The sequence below is a fragment of the Hevea brasiliensis genome, chromosome 2 (genome assembly GCF_030052815.1).
Source record: "Hevea brasiliensis isolate MT/VB/25A 57/8 chromosome 2, ASM3005281v1, whole genome shotgun sequence".
Lineage (NCBI taxonomy): Eukaryota > Viridiplantae > Streptophyta > Magnoliopsida > Malpighiales > Euphorbiaceae > Hevea > Hevea brasiliensis.
The window spans coordinates 121,607,336-121,630,036 of NC_079494.1; the positions used below are offsets into that span (position 1 = coordinate 121,607,336).

Sequence of the window (22,701 nt, forward strand, 5' to 3'; positions counted from 1 at the left end):
GAAAAATTGTGTTTGATTATTACTTACTCATCTCCTACTAAAATTAGGATATGCAAAGAACAATGGAAAAATTAAATAGCTTGTTTGTCCATCTCGAGAACGGATCTAGCTTCTTCAAATTTTACTAGTCTATTGATATATACAAGTTTTATACAAATAAGATCCGGAAATCCAAGGCAAAATTAACAAGCCCACAGATCCATTTCATATTTAACTAAAAACTGCTACCCGTAATGCCAACTTGGGTAATCAAAAACCGAGTTTTTATAAAGTGAAGATGGTTACCAAACGCCAGCTCAATATTTCTGTCTCCGAAGACAAAGATGAAACCTCAAAATAGGTTGGTTTTGTAGTTGAGAGGCAACCAATAGACTGGAGTAATTCTTCCACAGCCAACACTCTAAACTTCGGAGGTGAATTAAGGGCAACATTGTCAACCCGGTGCTGAAAGATCTTTCCATTCCTGTCAAGTTTGTACTCAGATAAGCCATCAAATCGGGTATGACTCTCCCATGGAACTCGAGGGATGCCATGCACAGTCCATCGAACCATTATGACATTCTCCACAGGTTGCGACACACTGAGGATGTCAACCCACAAAGCCCTGAAAAATATCCTCCCATGGAATCGCAGTGCCCAGAAGATTGATTTATAGTTCTCAATGCCAACAAAAGTATTGAGTGGATCTTTAAATACAACATCATCCCTACAAATTGTAAAGAGCAATCAAAATATAATTCCCATGTCAACAGCATGTGTAATAGAGAAATGGCATGATTGTCAACTAGGCTGTTTGACAACAATCAGATTTTTCATTCCAGCATGACTACAAGTTAAAGGCATGCCGTTCTTGCCTCGGTCATACCAAGTACAAAATCAAAACTAGTAGCATCTACAAATAAAGAATATCCTAACAAACAATAGTGAAGCCCAGCTTTCCGTTTGTGCAAACTGCAAAGTGCACTTCAAATTTATTGAGATATTCAATATAAATGAGAACATTAGACATCTGCAAAGAGATGATTGATAACAAAAGTTTTAACCACCTCTAACAATGCAAGTTAAAATAAATTGTCTTATCTCGCCGCCTTCTTTATGCAAGTCCACAGGCTACGGGTGAATCATTTAGTGCGAAATGTATGTGCAGCTAATCTGTTAATGTTCAGGTTGTAGTGAAATTATCAAAATCAATGAAGCGCAGATGGGGCCTCATCCCCTCCACCACCAATAGTGAGTATGCCCTCTCCCCACTGTTGGGTGGTGGTTCTAGATAGGGGCTTTTTGGTGTTTTTGACAGTCCGATGCTTGAATCGGTGAGGGATATCTCTGCATACCTGAGTAGCCTTGTTCATGGCTGCATGCATAGTGGGCTTGGCTTGGGTTGGTAGTGACATGTACTGTTGAGCACCACGGATCACTGAGGTTGAACTATGTGAGGAATAGGCCATTTAGATAGAATTCATTCTTAAAACCAACTTACAAGGAAATGGTGTCTAAAGATTTATTATCTTCAAATTAAGATTGTTCTTTAGCGATGTGGAATCGTAACAATACCCACGCTTGATGAACCAACATCCTCATTGATCACGGTCATGTTGGTCACAACTAACACCCTACTACACCTGCCCTTACATAATGAGTCTAAGCGCATCACTCCAAGCGTTAGGTCTCGCAAGATGAGGCTAGCTCTTATTTCAATTGATATAAACTGTTGAGCACCATGGGTCACTTCACTGCGGATGAACAATGCGGCTCTCCATTGTCAATGCTTGTAAGTCCTTTTAGTTGTCTTAACTTTTCAGGAATGCTTGAGAGGAATCATCTATCTGTAGGCTTGACACAGCCGTTTTTTATTCCTGGGTGCTTTTCTTAGTTCGATCGTCTTCCCCGTTGATACTTAAAGAGCTCCTTCTTAGATGGCAGCATTGGTTCTGATTTCCAGCTGAAACTCTTGCCCCAGGCACTGTTCGTTTTGGGCCTCTAGGCCTTTTCCTAGGTTTGGTTTAGGATAGCTTTTAGGGCGCCTTTATCTATCTTGTTATCGGCTATAATTGTAATGTTTATTGGTTTTTCTAGCCTGGGTGACCTGTAGTAGAATTGGATTTATCTGAATCCTTTTATGCATTGGGCCTTAGGCTTTTATGCAATAAAATTATCTTTTGGGGAAAAAAAAAAAAAACTAAGAATAGCCTGCACTCTATTATACTCTAGGGATGAAATGGGAAAATAAATTCTGGTGGGCCCTTCTTTCATGCCTGTTAATGGACCCCACTTTCTTTCGTTTTGTCTTTTAATCTGAAACATGAATTTTCTTCATTATTGTGGGTGATTTAAGCTTTAATTAATTTTTTTTTAAATTAGCTTAATATATAAATATAATAACTTTAAATTCCATTTAAATAAATGTAAATGTCAAATAATAGGATATCTAGAATTCAATATTATATCAAAATTTTAAAAATTTTCATTTAAAACATGAATTTATAATAATTTCAAATGTATACCAATATATGGAGCCTTAAAATTTTTAATTATTTTATAATTTTTCTCTCTCCGTAGACAAGTTATTTTCTGAACTACTGCCATTCTGAAAAATTTAGTTGATAGACTCTTCATACTTCACTCAGTATATAGTATCAATTTACTATTTTATGATAAATAAAAGTAATAAATATTAAATTTTTCATAATGTTTAAAAATTTATCTCGATAATAAATATGTAGCTCATTTCATTATAAAAAATAATAAATTTCATATTTAAAAAAAATTTTCATGTCAGATAGACTTTAACTTTTTTAAACATGTATATGTAATATATTTTTAAATTTAAGAGATTATATCGCCAATATTATTACCTAAACACGCTAAAATGTATATGTAATATATTTTAAAAATCCATCATTGTTAGATATGTTGGTTGAGTTATATTTTTTATTTTTTATATATACAAAATAACAGGTCAACAAGGATACACTGTCACGACTCAACCTATAGGCCAGACCGGCACTAGGACCTGGGCCAGCCTAAAGCCCCCGAGGCCTGTAGTAAGCCTAACTATTCACTTAACCCAACTCTAAGGCCCATTTGGGCCCAATTTCAAGAAATCAACCGGACAGAGTCCGACCATAAAATGAATCTTTCAACGGGGAGTTTTGACTCACCCGACCCGTAAACACAATAAATACTCAATTGGGGAGCTCAGCTCACCCTCCACAGACTCATCAGCAAAAAAATAAATGAAAGCTCAGCTCCCTCATCCAATCCATCGAACATGCATAGAGTATTAAGATTACAGGTCCAAAATAATAATTTAGTTTACAGACCTATATCAAATAAACATTTCTAACACATGCGGAAATTCTAAGATTTAACAAGTTTATAAAAACGTTAATAATCGACCTGCGAGGAAGAAAGCAGGTTAATCTCAAAAATATCCTCCTTTGGCCTGAAAAAATATTGAACAGGAGTGAGCGTTCGACTCAGAGAATAAATTATCAATTTTAACCATAATCTCTATAACTATCTAAAACTAATGCATCCTGTAGAGTGAAATGCAACATCAACAACATTTTCACATAATATCAAAAAGGTAATTTGGAGCACTCACACACCCAGTAACATCAATCATAATATATATGGGAGTTGATCCCCTATACAGCTCTCTTAATTCCAACTATGCCAGCGAAGAACTCAGCTCGGACTTCCACTTAATAACCAAATCGGGGTCCCAGCGAAGAACTTAAGCCGTGTCTACCCCGAAGGACCGGGTCCCAGCGAAGATCTCAAGCCGTGTCTACCCGTCCTATCCATAGTACACACCACATCACACGCACGCCAACGCATACACACTGCTCCAAATTACCACAGCAACATACATGGCACTTTCACAGTTATGAATACAACATAAATCGTGCCTAAAGTTTATCTACATAGATATATGCATATAAGTGATGCATGGGAATGCTTGAACATATAATAATAGTAAAATTACAATTAAAATTAATATTTTACTCACAGACTTGACAACGGTTACTGTGGCAGCTGGGCGGAGGAAGAAGGCTGTCCCGGCTCACCTGACAATTACATTACAATTATTTAATACAAATGACTCAATACAATCAAGAAAAGACCAAATACGTCCTAAGTCGTGCCGAAAATCCGGCAGATTCTCCCCTTTACCTAGGACCTACCCAACCTGCAAAATGGCTCAAAACACACTTCTATATTCACAATCCATATTTTTACAACTCAAGCACATCACAAAGCCCCTCCTGGGCCCATCAAATCAGTCACCCATTACAATATGTAAAATTTCAATTTAGTCTTTATAATTGATCATTTTTGCAAAAACTACCCAAACAAGCTCTAAAAATTCTAAAACTTTGCACCGCAGTCCTTAGCAATATTAATAGGCTATTGCAAAAAGAATCATAATTTTCTGAGCTACCACAAATATTTTATGAATTTTTAATCATATTTAAGCACTAGAAAATTACGAAAAAGCAAGGTTCGGGTTTACCTTTGCCGATTCTGACTTCGGGAACGCGCTCGGGACGTCTGACAATGGGGGGTAGCTAAAACCTCGGTCCAATTCGGAGACTTTTCCGATAACGGGTCTGTCTGGCCGAAAATTCACAGACCCGGTCAACTGTCGAATTTCCGTGAATTGAGGATACCTACATGAAGCCCACAACACGGGGGTTAGTACATAAATTTTTCAGAATTTTCTAAACTTATTTAATGCTCGAAAAGACACTGCAAAGTTCCGTGGGACCCACCGAAAAACGATGTCGAAAAAATTCGAAATTTATGTCGCCGCGAAGCTCTCGACGAGTGGAGCGCTCTGGTACTCTCGGTTTTCTCATGGGATTCACGGTTTGCGAGAAATCTAGCCCGAAAGTCAAAATGGGCTAAAACTTTCCGGGCAAAAATTGGACAAACCGCTCGATGGATTTCGGTGTTCTTGGTGTCTATGGAAAGCTCTCAACGAGTAGATGATTTTAGACACAAGACCCGGTCCAATTGTTGGCCGGATAGGCCAGATTTTGGCCGGGAAGCAGAGGAGTCGCGCTCGCGCTACGCGTTGTTTCTGGGGCCGTTTTCCGGCGTTCCAGGTAGCGGCCGTCCGTGGGGGAGGGCTAAGGAGGCGCGCCCGCGAGGTGGGAAGGCAGGGGAGGTGGCGGCGCAGCAAGGGGAGGAGGGAGGAGAGAGAAAAGAGAGAGAGAAGGGGAGGAGGTCGGGACGCGCTGAAGAAAAGAGAAGAAGAAAAAGGAGTCGGTCCGATTCGATTGGTCCGATCCGGTCCGGTTCGATTCGGTCGGTTCGATTCGGAATACAAAATTTTGAATTTTTACTCTGCGTCGGGACCGAAAAGGAGGTCCAAAAATTCCAAAAAATTTCCAGAAAACTCAGAAAAATACGTAGACTCTAAATATATTTTTAGTTTTGCCACGTAGTCTTTAAATTAATTTTTAAAAATCATAAAAGTTTATATTTTCGAAAAATCGAACCTGATTTTTAAAATCCGAAAAATCTCAAAAAAATTTCTAAAATTTAAATAAAATTAAAATACCAAAAATGCTCATAAAATAATAAAATTTAAAATTTTGGGGTGTTACGTACACCCTGTGAAAAAACAAAGGACAAACATAGACATAATCAAACATATATTATATCCCCAATGTATCAGATATAATTTCATAATTTTTTTTAATCATTTAATACGTTTGATAATGAGCATTAGATATAATTTTTTAAAATTTGAATATTTTATCATGTTTGATTCATAACTGTTAAGGCAATGGGTGTAGAATAGACTTTGAGGCGTGATGAATCACTATTTTTAAGATATTAATGGCCTCCCACTGGATTGCTGCAAGATTATGGCAATATACCTCCAGGATACAACAAAGGCTGAAATCTACAAACAGCAACTCCTAAAGATTTCCCTTAAGAACTCTTTACACGAACCGAATTTAGAGAGACTAGAAGAAAAGAAGAAGAAGTAGAAGTAATATTTTTCTGGATTGAAAAACCCATCCATATTTATAAAGAATGAAAAATCATAACACCTTTACTAGATATACACATCTGTCTATCTCTAATAGATACAACTGTTTGTGCAATAGACATGTTTGTTTATTAACAGACACCTATACAAATAGTTGTGACTTTTTGTATAAAATAGATATGTCTATTTATTAACAGACACCTATACAAACAGTTGTGACTGTTTGTATAGAATTGACATGACTGTTTATATAGAATTGATATGTCTATTTATTAATAGACACATCTACTTGTTAATAAATACATCTATTTGCAATTTATTTACGAAAATTACAATAAAATAATTATTTTATTTCACACATATACGTGTCAAGTACCATAATAGAATAATATATATTAAATTAATATATATATATATATATATATATATATATATATATATATATATATATATATATATATATATATATATATATATAATTCTATACATATTTCACTCTTACCATTCCTTCACTTTCTTATATTTTAACAATATAGAAAGTATTTCTCTCTATACTGTCTAACATATAAGCTATTTATAACAATCCCCCACTTAGCTTGTATTGTTAGATCTTATTATTTCATGCATAATGAAAAATATCTTTCGATTTAAACTTTTCCTTAATGTAAGTACTTCAAAGTTCTAAAGAAATCATGGTGGTTTTAGCTTAAACCTATATTCCTATTAAATAGAACCGGAAATACTACACACATGAATCAATTAGTTCGACTTAAAAAGTTCACCAAAATTTTAGCACGAATATGATCTTGTGCTACCTTCTGTTTTCATGAACATTTACAAACGTTATTCTCACTTTTGTTAAAGCGGCACCACTTCCTATGTTCATATAGGTGAATTTTCTTTTGTATTAATATTAACTTCATTAAGAGTATAAATACTCATCCTCATTCCATTAACTTAGTACACTAAATACTTAATTACAACATTTACTAATGACTTGTTGTTATCCTTTAAACTTTATTTAATACTAATACTATAAAGTAAGGTTCCCATCAGTAGTAAATTTAATGGAATATTCTAAACCCTAATCAGTACATGTACTTATGATCATAACTTTTGAGAACCCTTTTATTAAAAGATTTGCTAAAATATTGTAGGATTTAATATAAACATGGTAATAACACCATTAGAGACTGATTGTCTTACATTTTCATGTCTTAAGCTTATATGTATATACTTTCAATTGTATATTTTACTATAAACTTTAGCCATCATGATATGATTATCACATTATAAAGAAATAGATGACACAGGTTGTGGCCACAACTTAATATCCGATAACAAGTTTCTCAGTCATTCCGCTTCTTTACCAACATTCGTCAAAGTTATAAATTCGGTTCCACCGTAGAATGAGTTATACAAGTTTGTTTATTTGATGCCCAAAAAACCTCCACCTAAAGTGGATACCCAACCAAAGATTGACTTATTATCCTTAGTACTTATCCAATTGGCATTTGTATAACCCTAGGATCTCCACCATATTTGTTTTACTAGTCAACCATAAAATCATATGTTTATAACATGAACTATATAAATAATTCACAGTCTAGATATGTATCTTATTTGCAGAAATAAATTGCCCCATAACTTATTTAAAATGAGAGCATCAAAAAATAAAGAACCAAGCTAAACTTGCACGCACAAAAAAATGCATATTCATTTGTTCTTTTGTCACTTCTTACAAATGACTTGTAAGGCTCTTATTTTTACTACTCATAAAGTACAAACCTTTTAGCCAATAAATTTATCTCTTCATGCATGTAACTATTAAGAAGAATAACATTTTTTAATTTGGTTATATCTTTTAGCCAAGAGACACAACTCTTTATATGGATACAATTTTTTATATGGTTTTAACAAAATTGAAAATTTATTGCATAATAATTTATAGTTTATAATTCATTTTTTAAAAATATTCAAAAACCCTTGAAATTTCTTTCCAATATTCCACACTAGGATTATTAGTATATCTTAACAATTTACATATTGCAAAAACAATATCAGGAGTAGTGCAACGCATAGCATACATTAAGCTACTAATAACACTAGTACACTCAATTTGAGTAATTATTTTACCAAAATTTTCAGTCAATTTGTAATAAATATCATATAGAGTATTTGTTTCCCTCAATATAATGAAATTGACAAAGAGTAAAACCCCCACTATGTTACAGCTAAGTAATTTTAGGCAGATCCCTCAAGGATAATAACCAAAATATAAATATAGACAGTAATTTTAAAATTCTCCCAAGAATAAATTAAAGAATAATAATGCTGATTATAGATAAAAATGAAGAGAAAAGACAAAAAAGAAAAGTTAATAGATTTTTGTTCCAAACTACTATTTATAAAGTATTTGCATTTCTTCGAACATATAAAACAATTCACTTTGTATCTATTAGAATAATTACATCTGTTCACTTACACCTTTTAGAATAAATACAATCGTTCACTTTGTATCTCTTAGAACAATTATATCTGTTCACTTATACCTTTTACAACAGATACAACTGTTCACTTTGTATCTCTTAGAACAATTACATCTGTTCACTTATGCCTCTTAGAACATGTAAAACCGTTCACTTATTCCTCTTAGAGCAGATACAACAATTCACTTATACCTTTTAGAATAATACAACCATTCACTTTGTATCTCTTAGAACAATTATATTTGTTCACTTATACCTTTTACAACAGATACAACAATTCACTTTGTATCTCTTAGAAAAATTATATATGTTCACTTATTCCTCTTAGAACATATACAACCGTTCACTTATACCTCTTAGAACAGATACAACTATTCACTTTATATCTCTTAAAACAATTATATTTGTTCATTTACACCTTTTAAAACAGATATAACGATCGATAATAAATAGTTTATTTTGATATCTTTTAATGAACAGACATAACTCTTTCAAAATGAGACAAATTTTATTATCACTAATATTTTTAACAATATCTTCACCTAGTTAGTGATAGACACAATTAATATGAATTAGGATTTATGCATAAAAGTATTTTTCCACTTATGCACATAAATTTTATTACCTTATTTATCACATTCACCATGAGCTTTAGCATCATAATATAACCTTATATTTCTTCTAATTATAAGCATGCCATCAACATAAAATAAATTATCACATAAAAAACTTTTTAATGTGTAAGTATTTCTGAATCTATTTAAGAGAAAAGTCGTATGTGGCATACAGTAAGTTATTCTTATAATCATTCAAACTAAAAGTATGATGTGCTATTATTCCTCCTAATTGCAATGATTTAGGAATTACTACTTTCAAATCCTTAAACTTTGAAACAAAGATATGCAACTCATGGACTTATCCATAACAGGCGTATTATCAAGTATTTAGAATTCAAAATATTTCATAATGATAAATTTATACATACATTTTTTTTTCTGTATTATATTCGAATTCTAATGAATTTCAGATTTTCTTTGGAGACTTAACAGAGGTAAACAAATCTTATAGCCTATCTGATGAGTTATTGAGAATACGACTTCTGCATGACAATTCATCTTCTTTTCCTGATCTGCTTTTACCTCCTCAGTGAACATAATTTGTTCCTTAAAATGATCAAATTTCACGAACTTTTGATTCATCACGAAAATAACCTTAGACTCTATTGCAATTAACACCTTAAAATTATTGAGGTAATGGGTGTAGAATATGTTTTGAGGCGTGATAAATCACTATCTTTAAGGTATTAATTGCCCCCATTAAATTGCTGTAAGGTTATGGCAATATAACTCCAGGATACAACAAAGCCTGAAATCTACAGACAGCAACTCCTGAAAATTTCCCTTAAAAACTCTTTATACGAACCGAATTTAAAGAGATTAAAAGAAAAGAAGAAGAAGTAGAAGTAGTATTTTTCTAGATTGAAAAACTCATCCATATTTATAAAGAATGAAAAATCATGGCATCTTTACTAGATAGACACATCTGTCTATTTCCAATAGATACAACTGTTTGTACAATAAATATATTTGTTTATTAACAGACACTTATACAAATAGTTGTGATTTTTTATATAAAATAAACATGCCTGTTTATTAACAGGCCTATACAAACAGTTATGACTTTTTGTATAGAATAGACATGTCTATTTATTAACAGACACCTATACAAATAGTTGTGACTGTTTATATATAATTGACATGACTATTTATATAGAATTGACATGTCTATTTATTAACAGACACATCTACTTATTAATAAATACATCTATTTATAATTTATTTACAAAAATTATAATAAGATAATTATTTTATTTTATACATATACTTACCCAGTACTATAATAAAATAATATATATTAAATTATATATATATAATTCTATACATATTCTTTCGCTTTTTTATATTTTAACAATATATAAATTATTTCTCTATATTATTTAATATTTAAGCTATTTATAATAACAACGATTAACACATATAAATTAAAAGATCTCACAGCAAAAACATAGAGATTAATGCAAATACTAAAAGATTTTTTAAAAAGAAAAGATCAAACCTGTAGATAACAAAACTGAGCTGCCTATAAAAAAGTTCGGGAAACTCCTCTCTCAAAGTCCTAATCGCATAGCCCATATTAACATAGTAATTTTGCTTCTCCTCTTCCTTTTTGCTCTGCTTCGTTCCTTGTTTCACCGGAGCCAAAAATTGACCGTACAACACCATGTTTTGATTCAAACGCGAAACCCTAGGCTCACAACCCTAGCCCTACACCTAATCCTTTCATCATTCTTCAACACCAAGAGGCTCTTGATAACGTGAGGGTTGGGATTGGGGTTCAAGAGGATCCTCACGGCGGTGATCTCTGGCTGATGGACGAAAAGCGCCATCGGGAAGTGGGGTTTTCTTTGAATATAGGGTACAGGGAAAATGAATTAAACGAAAGGTAGACCAGAGAAAGCCATTTCGCAGCAAAATGTGGTGGGAGAGTGTGAACTGTTCGAAGCTAACTTCCCATAGAATTAAAATGGGGTGAAGGGAAAATCTCCTTGGATAATGAGTTTATGTTTTTAGATAATTGGAATTATCGGTTCTACTTTAAATAAATAAATATATATAGGCCCAACCAACAAAGACAACAAAGCACAAAGAGATATATAAAGCCCAAAAAGTGTGGCCTTTGATCCGAATCACTTATTTTTAATGCTAATGGTGGATCTAAAAAAAATTTTTTTTTTGGGTCACCTTATAAAAATTAAATTATAAAATATTATTATAATAGTCAAAAGTTAATATTTTATAATTGAACTAACAATAAAAGTATTAAAAATTATAATATTATTAATGCTATTAAATATATCTCTTTGTTTGAGCTCATTTAATTTTAAATTTTATCAAGAGGATAATTTGATAATTAAATTTTTAAGGATTCAATACAAATATATATACACATATGAGAATGTTTTTAGTAAAAAGAAAGGTAAATGAACCCCTCAATTTTAAATATACAACATGATGTAGGTAGGCAAGCAACTAATGGATATCAATTTTTCAACATACATAAACAAACAATTTACATTTGGATCGTCTGAGGTCACAACATCATAGCTTGATCACTGAGAATGCAATGTCACAATCAAAATTGTTGAGAAGGTAGCACCATGGGAAGCTGAAGAACTAAACAGTCTCACAATGAGGAGAGGTATAGAGTGATGAAAATCATCAATGCCTTCGAGTATTTAACTACGAGTGTGAGGGGGAGGAGATGTTGGACCTGGCTACAGAGTTGGGGTTGTGAGGGGCTGGGTATGTGAAAAACAAAAAGGCAAAAGAGAAGGAAACGAGTGAACATTTTTTTTTTCAATTAAATGACTTGAAGTCAATTATTTAGCTTGGTGATACAATCTAGTGTTTTTTTTTTTAAAGTAATTATAAATTCAATCAAATTTAAATGCATTCAAATTGAAATCGAAATGAAACCCAAATTATCCAAATAAAAATATTTATTGAATCAGTCTCATGTACGTTGAATGAGTACTTTTCAAACACAATTTGAAATTAGATCGTAATTAGGTCATGTTATGCAAGTTTGACTAAAATGCTCAAGCAAAAGAAGAATAAAAAAAAAAAAAAAAATCAGGAATTGGAGAATGACCGTTAACATTTCATTGGATCATTTTGCCTTATAGTCCTGAAAATGATAGGTTAAGATATTTATCATTGAATATGTGACCCAATTTTCAATTTATTTATTACAATTCAAATTTCAAAATAATGCGACGTCAATGAATAGTAAACTGGCACGCTTGTAAACCAAGAAAACAGCTCATCCATGTGCATTTCAGTTTCGAAAAGCTTAATATTAAAAATCAATTAGAAATTAATATATTATACTTTAAAAATATTATTTTTTTAAATTATTTTAACAGTAAGTAAAAAAATATTTTTTTAACTCTAAAATTCAATGAAAAATTTAAGAAGATAAATAGACTAAAAAATAAAACTCAAAATGTGTAAAAAAATATTTTTGTTTAGTTTGTATTATTAAATTAATTTTTTAAAATAAAGAACTCTATATTTTTTTTATATAAAAAAGTAATTTATTTAAGTAAATTTTAACAAATTACACTTTTATAATTAATTATAATGAATTTATTAATTTATTCTTTAATTTATTATATTTTATAATAATAATTATTTTTTATAATTTAAAAATAAATTACTTTCAAATAAATTAATTTATATATTAAATATATTACATTATACTTTTCAAAAAGCAATTTATAAATATATTTTAAAAAATATATATATATTTTGAATCAAATAAAGTTTTACTGTGCTCCATTTATGCGGTCCAGCTGCCAAAAGTTGACGGGCACCATTGGCTGTGGAAAACATAACTGACGGTACAGCTTCAAGATTATCACGTGCACGACTCTTTAATATTCAAAGCATTAATGGGGAGCTGTCATTAAACTTTACTTTCAGTTTAAACTTTAATTTTTTTCCAATAGAAAGGAACCTTTTCTTTATTTATTAATCATTATAACTGTAAATTTTGAAGTAAAAAAAAAAAAATTTGATTTAGCTAAGATTTTAATTAAACTATTTTTTGCAGTTATTAATTATTATACATATAATATTAGATTCTAATTACTAATAAGTTTACTATGAAAATTGAATTAATTATTTTAAAAGCGTAATGATTGTAAATTTTAATTTATATGAATATAAGTTTAATAATTATTAAATTAAATATTTATATTAAAAAATATATAAAATTAATTGAAATATATAAATTTAAATATAAATATTTAATATAATTATTATTAAATTTATTTCTATATGAAATCTAAGTTTATATTAGATGAATATTTAGATCTTATTTGATTTAATTTTATAATAAAATTCACTTTATTTATAAATTAATTTCATAATAAATTTTTTTTATAAATAAATTTTTTTATTTAATATATTTAAAATAATATATAATAAAAAAATAATTTTATTACTTAAAATATATATAATTTAAAATTTAAAATTTATTTATAAATTTTATTAATTTTAATAAAATTTAATTTAATTATAATAAATTTCATTATTAATTATTAAAAATTTTAAACAATTTTTCATCTAAATTAAATATTAAAATTTTTAATTTATAAATAAATTTTATAAAATTTAGGTGTACTAAACACTACTTACCACCGTAATATTACTGGAGTATTATACAATTTCCTGTCTGGGACGTACCCATAATCGCCAGAACCTGTGCCTCCCACATGAAATCTGCAAAACTGTGACGCAATCACGATTCCCAAAATATCTTTGCACAGCAGGGTAGCATTAAAACGTATACCACTCACCTGGAAAGGGGCCTACGAAGAATGCTCTGTCTCATCATCATCTCCACCGTTTACTGTCAATTAGACGGGCAGGACCCACACGGTACTGATAAAATTCATCCAATCGTAATTAACTTCTGTCTCTTTCTCCAGGTAATCTATACGATTTACCTCAATGTTCAAGAGAAAGTTACCGTTTACCCGCGAACTTCGCTGGCGACAGGCGGAAAAAAATAATTAAAGAAAAGAAAATCTGAACCTCACCTTGCAGTGCATGCGTTCTATGTGTAAACCACTTTAAATTTGGACACTTTCAACTCTATTAGAAGTTGGAAGCCATTAAGCTTTTAGGTTTAGACCTTGGAGAAAAAAAGTGAAACAGAAAAAAGCAGATCGAAAGAGAGAGGGAGAGACCAAATCAAATCGAAATCTTCGTTCGTAGCTAAACAAAGATTGTGGAGATTTCTCGTTTTGGCTTGTTGGGCTCTTTGATCAAATAAATACCCACACTATGTCTAGCAGTTCTGGTTCAATGGAGGAAGAGAAGAAATACATTGCTAGCCATGAGCTTAAACAGCACAACAAGCCCGGAGACTTGTGGATCTCAGCCCAGGGCAAGGTATACAATGTGTCGGATTGGGTGAAGGAGCACCCGGGTGGGGATACTCCTCTCCTGAATTTTGCTGGTCAAGATGTAACCGATGCATTTATTGCTTATCATCCTGGCACTGCGTGGAAATATCTTGATAAGCTTTTTACAGGGTATTATCTTGCAGATTTCGAGGTTTCAGAGGTGTCCAGGGATTATAGGAGGCTTTACTCAGAGTTTGCCAAACTGGGTTTGTTTGACAAGAAAGGGCATGTTGCTATGTATGCACTGGCGTGTGTTGTACTCTTGTTCTGCATTGTTGTTTATGGTGTTTTGTGGTGCCAGAGTTTATGGGCTCATATGGGTTCTGCTGCATTATTGGGATTGCTTTGGATTCAAAGTGCATATGTTGGTCATGATTCTGGGCATTACCAGGTAATGTTGAGTCCTCGTTTTAACAAACTTGCTCAGCTTATATCTGGGAATTGCCTAACTGGGATAAGCATTGCTTGGTGGAAATGGACCCACAATGCACACCATCTTGCCTGCAATAGCCTTGATTATGATCCAGATATTCAACACCTACCAGTATTTGCGGTATCTTCGCGTATTTTCAATTCTGTAAGATCATACTTTTATGGGAGAAAGATGAATTTTGATCCATTGTCCAGGTTTCTTGTGAGTTACCAACATGTGACATTTTATCCTGTAATGTGTGTTGCAAGGGTCAATTTGTTTCTACAGACATTTATGTTATTGTTTTCAACGCGTAAAGTCCCAGATAGAGCTCTTAACATCATGGGAATTCTTGTGTTTTGGACTTGGTTTCCTCTTCTTGTTTCTTGTTTACCTGATTGGCCAGAGAGAGTGATGTTCGTGCTCACTTCCTTTGCTGTTACCTCACTACAACACATTCAATTTTGTTTGAATCATTTCTCAGCAAATGTTTATCTAGGACCTCCCAGTGGGAATGACTGGTTTGAGAAACAGACGAGTGGGACTTTGGATATTTCATGCTCCTCTTGGATGGATTGGTTATACGGTGGTTTGCAGTTTCAGCTTGAGCATCATTTGTTTCCTAGGTTGCCAAGATGCCAATTGAGGAGGGTTTCGCCTTTGGTAAGGGATCTATGCAAGAAGCATAATTTGCCTTACAGGAGTTTGTCCTTCTGGGATGCTAATGTATCTACAATTAGGACTCTGAGGACTGCTGCCCTGCAGGCTAGAGACATGGCCAAGCCTGTTCCAAAGAATTTGGTGTGGGAAGCTGTTCACACTCATGGATGAAGTTTTGTGCTTTTTTTTTTTTGAAGGTTTTTCTAATTTATTTGTCACAATTCCTGAGCCCCTAAGAATTTTTTTTTGTTGGTAGTTGATTAATTTTTTGTTTGTTCCGCTTTATGGAAAGACATGCAATTTCGCCTCATTTTGAATCACTATCAATATTTTATGTTTTTATATTTTTCAATATAACACCTTAGTTCTCCAGCAGTTCTGCATATCATGTTTTATCTTATTCTGTTCTGATGTTCTCCCATCGGAAATTTTCCAATTCGCACAGAATATTCCATTATACAGGGGATATTTTTTGTTCCCTCTGAAATCTGGAATTTTCTATCTGGTATTAAGAATGATATAGAAGCCTTGGTGTCGTAATTATTTGCTTGCTTCTTGTTTAATACTTCTGTTCACGGTTCATTATTTTTAGGTCATTCTAGCAACCACAAAATTATGCGAATTGGGAACTGTTATAATTCCTATAGGCAATACAGAATTATAGATGTAGTCAAGGAGGAATTATAGATAAAAGAGTATTCAATATTGAATTATGCATGGCACTAATACAATTAGACAGATGTAAATTTCGACAAATTGGAATTTGTCCTCAGACAACTGGAACAGGGTATTTTAGACATGGTTTGTGATGGCTTTATTGTAACCAGTTTCATCATCATATTACCATGGACCACAGCATAACAGCACCATAATTGGAAGAACCATTGATTGCTTGAGGGACTTTGGAAGTTGGATCAGCTACACGGATGAAGCCGCCACCAGCCGCAGCAGGAGCAACAGGTAATCCGAGGAAAACTTTTTTAACATGGACACTCGGGGTACATTGCTTCCATGCATCTACGAGATTGCCAATACTCCCAGAAGAGTACTGGCAAGGAGGGTTATTGTAGAATTGGACCCGAATAAAGTCAAAGAAGACATGTCATAAGAGCATTTCCTACCCTGGCGTCCGGAAATGGGCATTGGGGAGCTGCAATTAAGTACATCTTCTTACCTTTCTTACAATAGACAGAAAGGAGCCTTGCAAGATCATTGTAGTGTTGGCTTTTTCCTTCTTCAATGTCAAAGTCAATTCCATCTAGAGCACCAGGGCAAAACGGACGAAATGAAGAGTGCCCTCCCAAGAAGTTATTCCAAAGATAAGTTGCAACTTGCCTTGCATCCTCAGTAGAGACAAGATATTAGCTCCCAGATCCTCTTCCAATAGAAAGCATTACCTTAATGCCTTTGGCTTGAAATGTTTTTATGTCAGAGCTTAGGCCTGTGCAACTGTCGGGACTGCAATGGCCAGCGAGGTTAATCACAGGAGTCTGATCATTTCCAAAAACTGGTAGGAAAGCTGTGTTTACAAAATTGTAGTTTCCTAAGCCACAATTCTCTGCCAAGGTGCCTTCGTTTCTATTCTGGCCCCAATAGATTGATATTCCACCAGCTTCAGAACCCACCAGTACTGTTAAGAATTACTGATAAGAAGAGTGCTAGTGAGATTGCTGAACTTGAAGCCATTGTCACATGGCTTGCTAAGGCCCCAGTCACTCGACTGTGTACTTTTCCAGGATTTGATGTTTCAGTGCTCAACTTGTTTTCAATAGCACAGCTTTTATCGGTGAAATCAAGCCAAGCCTCTTGAATAGGAAGAGTTTCATCTCACTTTTTCTCCTATGGTGGTATCTCAGCCCTCTCACGTCATGTCTACTCTCTGTGATCGAGCTATCTCCCTTGCATTTCGAAGATTCTCATTCTCTCTCTCTTTCTCTCTCTCTCTCTTCATGAATTAATTTTAGCAATTGCTTATTTCGTCAAAACTGAATTTGATTCCTGCTAATTTTCTTGCCTTTTGTTTTCTTATTTTTTAAAGCTTAGGATTCTGTTTGCATCTATTGGTTTTGTCATTCCTCTGAAATTCATTTGTGTCGTCTCTTTTGTTGCCTAGAAAGGTGGAATGTTAGTTTTTTTCCCCCAATTTCATGATTTTGTAATGTTGGTTAACTTCTGGTGTATAGGTATTCCTTAAATGGATGCTGAAATTTTGTGGGATCAGAGGCTTTTGTCACTTTGAGATGTTCCTTGACTAAAGCAATAGCATGGAAACAGCACCACGAAGTGAAGTTTGGAATAAACTGTTTTTGCATCATGGTTCAACTAACTACAAATCTGCACCTAACAGCATTTGGATAGCAGATTTTGAGCCGGTAAAGGTACTAGATGGCTGTCTAAGTTACATACCTGGAGTCTCTTAATTTCAAAGGACTAAAAATCTACAAATGGCTGATATTTTCATAGTTTAGAATGAGCTTAATTTTGCATTAGTGCATTTCAAGTACAGTTTATACTTAGTTACTTGATTGTGATAGAAAAAGTTTAGAATTGCTACTACCTGTGAAGGTCTGTTGAGCAAGGTAATTCATTCCCTAACAGGTGATGTAGCACAGGAAAACATAAGGCATCCCAAGTCAATAGCAAACATATAAATGCTTCTGTCATGCCCCTTTGTCCTTCCCACTAAAAGAAATATATAGCAGTTAAAGAAATGGTTTTTTAATGACTATATATATTTGTAAAATATGTGGAAGTATCCTCTCTAAGCTTGGTTGTCCATCCAACTGACCTAATAATATGGCTTGAGGGGACCATGCGATTTCCATTCTCAGTTGTGGCTAATTGTCCTTGTAGCGTAGATTTTGCCTTTAGATTTCTCAACACTTACACCATTCAATTTGCATGGAAAAACTTATTTTTCTTTCTCCATGGGGAAAAAAACATTTGCTTTTGGGAGTTTGGTATTTTTTGGCACAACTGCATACAAACACTCTAATGTGGCATGCATCTGGAGATTGATTTAGTGCTGCTGTTTGTTGAGAGAACAAGGAAAGCCCTTTTATTCTGTGGCAGTTCTTCATTTCTACCTTCTAGTTTGTCTCAGTAATATTTTAGCATCCTTTTCTAATTCCAGCCAGCAAGGGAACCTTGTCTCCTGGTTTTGCCCTTTCTTTTTGCAAGATATTCTAAAATAGAAAATTGAATGGAATTTATCAAAAAAAAAAAAAAAAAGAAATGGAAATAACTCTCTATCCCTCTCTGCCTTTTTTTTTCTCTCGCAATCACTCATGCACATGCATGAAATCATAACCTGTTACTGATTCTGATTCTGATTCTGATTCTAGAAGGTGTAAACAATGTATTTGCTAATTTTTTTTCCTTGTTTCCCATATTATTGGAATTTTCTTTTTTGACAATGGGAATGCTCAGTGTCAAAGGTTATAATGTCCTCTAGCTATAAGAAGTCATTGAGCGCATACTTTATGCAAAATTTCATTATGCCACCACAACATCTGGACATCTGAATTGATAAACAATTATATTGGGAAATAGGGACTGAAGTGAAAACATCGTTTCACGTGTCATTTTACTGTCTTTTTACAGCTTAAGTTCTGAATTTGCAGTGATATTTTCTGCAAAAATTTTTTTAGAGAAATTGACTTATATTTTGTTGTCTGGTTAGCAATGGTTAGTGCACTAATGGTTAATTGGCAATTTGCAGTACTTATAAGTTTGTGAAAATTTAGAAAAACTTGCCTTTTTGACAATATGAATTTGTTTTCCTTGAAAATGGCATAATTGTCCGTTTGACATTTTTCATTAACCAATTCTCTTGAGTGCTTTAACATTAAAGGCAATTTTTTTTGGAAAACATTTTCCACAAAACAAATGTTTTCTTTTTCATGAGCACACCATGAAAGAGTTCTCTGGTGATGAAAAAATCCTCTTAATATATGCTAATAAATTAAAGTTGAGTGCACTATTTCATTAGAAATATGATAACTTGGAGATTTGGAGCTATTTTGAAGCTTTTGCCACCTGTATCATTAAAATGATTTCTAGAACACCATTTGAAAAATCATATTGTTCTGAAGTCATGAGTCATATCGTGACACACAGAAAATTAAGTTGTCATAGACAAACAGCAAATTAAGCTGTTGTGCACGGCCTTTCACTGTCTTCATATGCAAGCTTCATTTGTTGATTTGTACACTTCATATCTCATTGATATTCCTCTTCTTCTTTTCTTGATTTCTTTTTGCTAAACTTTTCCATCTATTGGAAAGAGGGAAGATTTCTTAAACTATCCCTTGGGATAGCGGTAAAGAAAGGCAGGATTGGAGACCACCTGGGTTCAAACTTTTAAAATAAAAAATAAAGAAAAAATTTGTAACATTATTGAGTTTCCATGACCAAAGGTGTTTAAGGATTTTATTATCAAATTAAATAGTATTAACTCAAGAAAAATTTAAATATAAATATGCTCATAAACTAGATAAGAGAAAGACTAAAAACAAAATAGAGAGTAATGTCTATCTGCTTGCTTATTTATCTCGTTCCATTTGTCTCTCCTGCATGACCTTGATAGAATAGACAATTTATGCACTTGTGGTCACTCTTAAGTCACCAATCACATGATTCTTGTCTGTTCAAGAATATGTAGGTTTTAAGTCCTCAATGATCCTCACATTAACAATTTCTATCAACCCATGGAATCCTCACAACCTCTGGCCATTGAAAGTTTCTCACACAGTTGGTTAACAAATATAAGTTCTTCTTCAGATGGCCTTCAGGAGCTCCTTAGAGCATCTCTTGACAATTCTACCTCAGAAGAGATAGAATACAAGATTCCAAAGCCTAAGAGATCTCTGGAAGAAGTCCAGAACTTCAATTTTGATGTTCCCAATTCTCAACACCCTGATGCTGTTGTTGATGCTGATCAGATTTCTCTAAAGACCTCATCAAGCCTGTTTTCATCAGCCAATCAAAGATAGAGATCTACAATTCCCTGGATTTAGCTTCTCAGATGCATTCTTCATTTTCCTCTAGTGCTGTTGTTCCAAGTGTTGATATTCAGCGTCATATTTTAAAAAAATGGAGAAAATCACCACAGCTAATCTTGCAGAAGTGTTTTGGATTTCTGAGACCTTTGTGCCTTAGAGTATCTGGCTTAATAAAAAGTACAAGAATTGATGATATTGATAGAAGAGCAAGGCAAGTTAAGAGTTGGAGCAATTTGCCGCAAGCATCTCCAGGCATAACTTATTCAACAACTGATCGGAGTGAGATTGAGAGCTCAATTTATGAGGCAGTTCTTCATTGCAAAAAATCTATAGGTACATCCATTGCTATCTTTATTTTCTCAAATTTATTTGTGTGTGTTTTGAATCTTCAACTGTTCTGATACTTCTCTGCTATCTATTTCCAGCTAAATGATTGTTTTACAGAAACAAGCGGGAGGGTTATAGAAATGCATGGCAAGAGAATCAACAACAACTTGTTCTTTGTCCCATTTCTCTGTCCTCTATCCCTTTGGTTGTTTTTGTTCATTTATCTTTTGAGCAAGCAGAAGCAGATTGTTGCAAAGATAATAATTAAATTATTCTTGTTTGTCTTCATCTTTGTAAGGTTAAGAAATTTTCAACCTCTACATGTGAACAGTTTAGCCAGATGGGCCTCTCATAATGTATTTAAAAATTTGAGGATTGATTTAACCAATCTAAGCAACCTAACTCAGTGATTTCAAATCGGTTGCATGGAAAAACAGGAATGAACAACCTGCAGATAGAGGTTTAGAAAGACGAATCTTTACGCCAATAAGAACTATGATTTTAAAATTGGCGGCATTTGTGAGTATCATGAACTGTGAAGCACCACAGGGCCCCCTCTCCTGTTCTCTATTTTGTTCGTATCTTCCAAGCAACCCTTCAATTTTTGTGCCTTTCTGGGATGTGGTTGTGGCATCACATACTGGATTTTGTAGCTGGTTGAGAACCCAAGTTAAAAGAATATTGTCCATTTTCTTACATGAGAAATGTAAACAAGGAAAATTGGTGTTGATTTGTACTTTTATTGTGGAGTTTTGACAATGGATGCTAGCAGATTTGAGACTACTGAATATCTGTAGGAAAGTAGAGATACATTGATGCATTATTGAGGGGATATTGTGGAATGCAAGACGACAAGAGACATGAACAAAATATGCCTGGAGAAAAGTCACATGTTGGTACTATCACAGCTTCCCCTCCACAACCCATTAATTCCATTTGTGTATTCCTCTTGAACCGAATTAATTTGACGCAGAAGCAACCGCAAATGTCAAATGAATCGTTTCTTTCTTGTAGCTACAGGTTAAGGATACACAAGGCACCCAAACCAAACCACATTCTGATTGACTTCGCTAACAGACCATCACTTGCTATCATGCACCAGGACATTTAAGAAGTAATGGAACAACACAAACTGTTTGCATTTTGAGCATAGCTATGCTCTTAATTCAATTTGGAAACAGCAACACCAAACAATTTGCTCATGAGATTCTCCTCTCACCACCAAACCTGGGGGACCATTGCCTCTATTTTCGTCACTTTCTGTTTGCTTTCGTTTACCATTGTCCTTCCGCAACCTACACAGGCAATAGTTGCATCTCTGTGCTTATTTATCAGATCATGAGCTCTTGCAAATCCCATCCAGGCCTGCCTCGGTCTGGGTTTGGCCCAACACTGATTAATGGTTCATGAATTGAATTCAGATCGAAATCATTTTACCCTTTTTAAATCGGATCGGATTGAACTGAGTGATTCCAATCTGATTTCAATTACAACATATATTTGATTTTTAAAAAGATTACACGTAAATGATTCCAAAGTTAATAAAAAACAGGAACTGATATAATATAACCCGTTCAAAAGAGGTAAGGAATAACCAGTTTGGGTGTCAAAGCTCTCTAATTTTCGTATAAAACATTCTCATGGTTTTATAATATATGGTATGATAATACTTATTTATGGCATAATATTACTTATGATTTTATTTATGGTTTTATACTACTTATGGTATAACACTACTTATTTATAATTTTATAATGTATGGTATA

At 33.2% G+C, this 22,701-nt stretch overlaps 2 protein-coding genes and 2 pseudogenes across 4 annotated transcripts; 2 read left to right on the forward strand and 2 right to left on the reverse strand.

Moving 5' to 3' along the window:
- Positions 1 to 106: 106 nt before the first annotated feature.
- LOC131176359 (uncharacterized) lies at positions 107 to 11,145 on the reverse strand. Of its 3 annotated transcripts, XR_009146456.1 has the most exons (3): positions 10,615 to 10,757; positions 4,016 to 4,676; positions 571 to 706 (listed from the first exon to the last, which is right to left on the reverse strand). XR_009146456.1 is itself a non-coding variant. In XM_058141456.1 (2 exons), exons 1-2 carry the CDS (start codon positions 10,779 to 10,781, stop codon positions 265 to 267), a joined length of 609 nt encoding a protein of 202 aa, XP_057997439.1. In that variant the 5' UTR covers positions 10,782 to 11,145; the 3' UTR covers positions 107 to 264. The 3 variants fall into 3 exon arrangements, 1 of the variants encoding a protein (XP_057997439.1); XM_058141456.1 differs by lacking the exon at positions 4,016 to 4,676 and having other exon boundaries at positions 107 to 706; positions 10,615 to 11,145; XR_009146455.1 differs by lacking the exon at positions 571 to 706 and having other exon boundaries at positions 3,254 to 4,676.
- Positions 11,146 to 14,186: 3,041 nt separating this feature from the next.
- LOC110638023 (delta(8)-fatty-acid desaturase 1) lies at positions 14,187 to 15,915 on the forward strand. Its single transcript, XM_021788423.2, has one exon. It carries the CDS (start codon positions 14,412 to 14,414, stop codon positions 15,774 to 15,776), a length of 1,365 nt encoding a protein of 454 aa, XP_021644115.2. The 5' UTR covers positions 14,187 to 14,411; the 3' UTR covers positions 15,777 to 15,915.
- Positions 15,916 to 16,397: 482 nt separating this feature from the next.
- On the reverse strand, positions 16,398 to 17,291 carry LOC110638025 (hevamine-A-like; annotated as a pseudogene).
- LOC110638041 (probable membrane-associated kinase regulator 6) lies at positions 17,241 to 21,319 on the forward strand (annotated as a pseudogene).
- Positions 21,320 to 22,701: the final 1,382 nt, after the last annotated feature.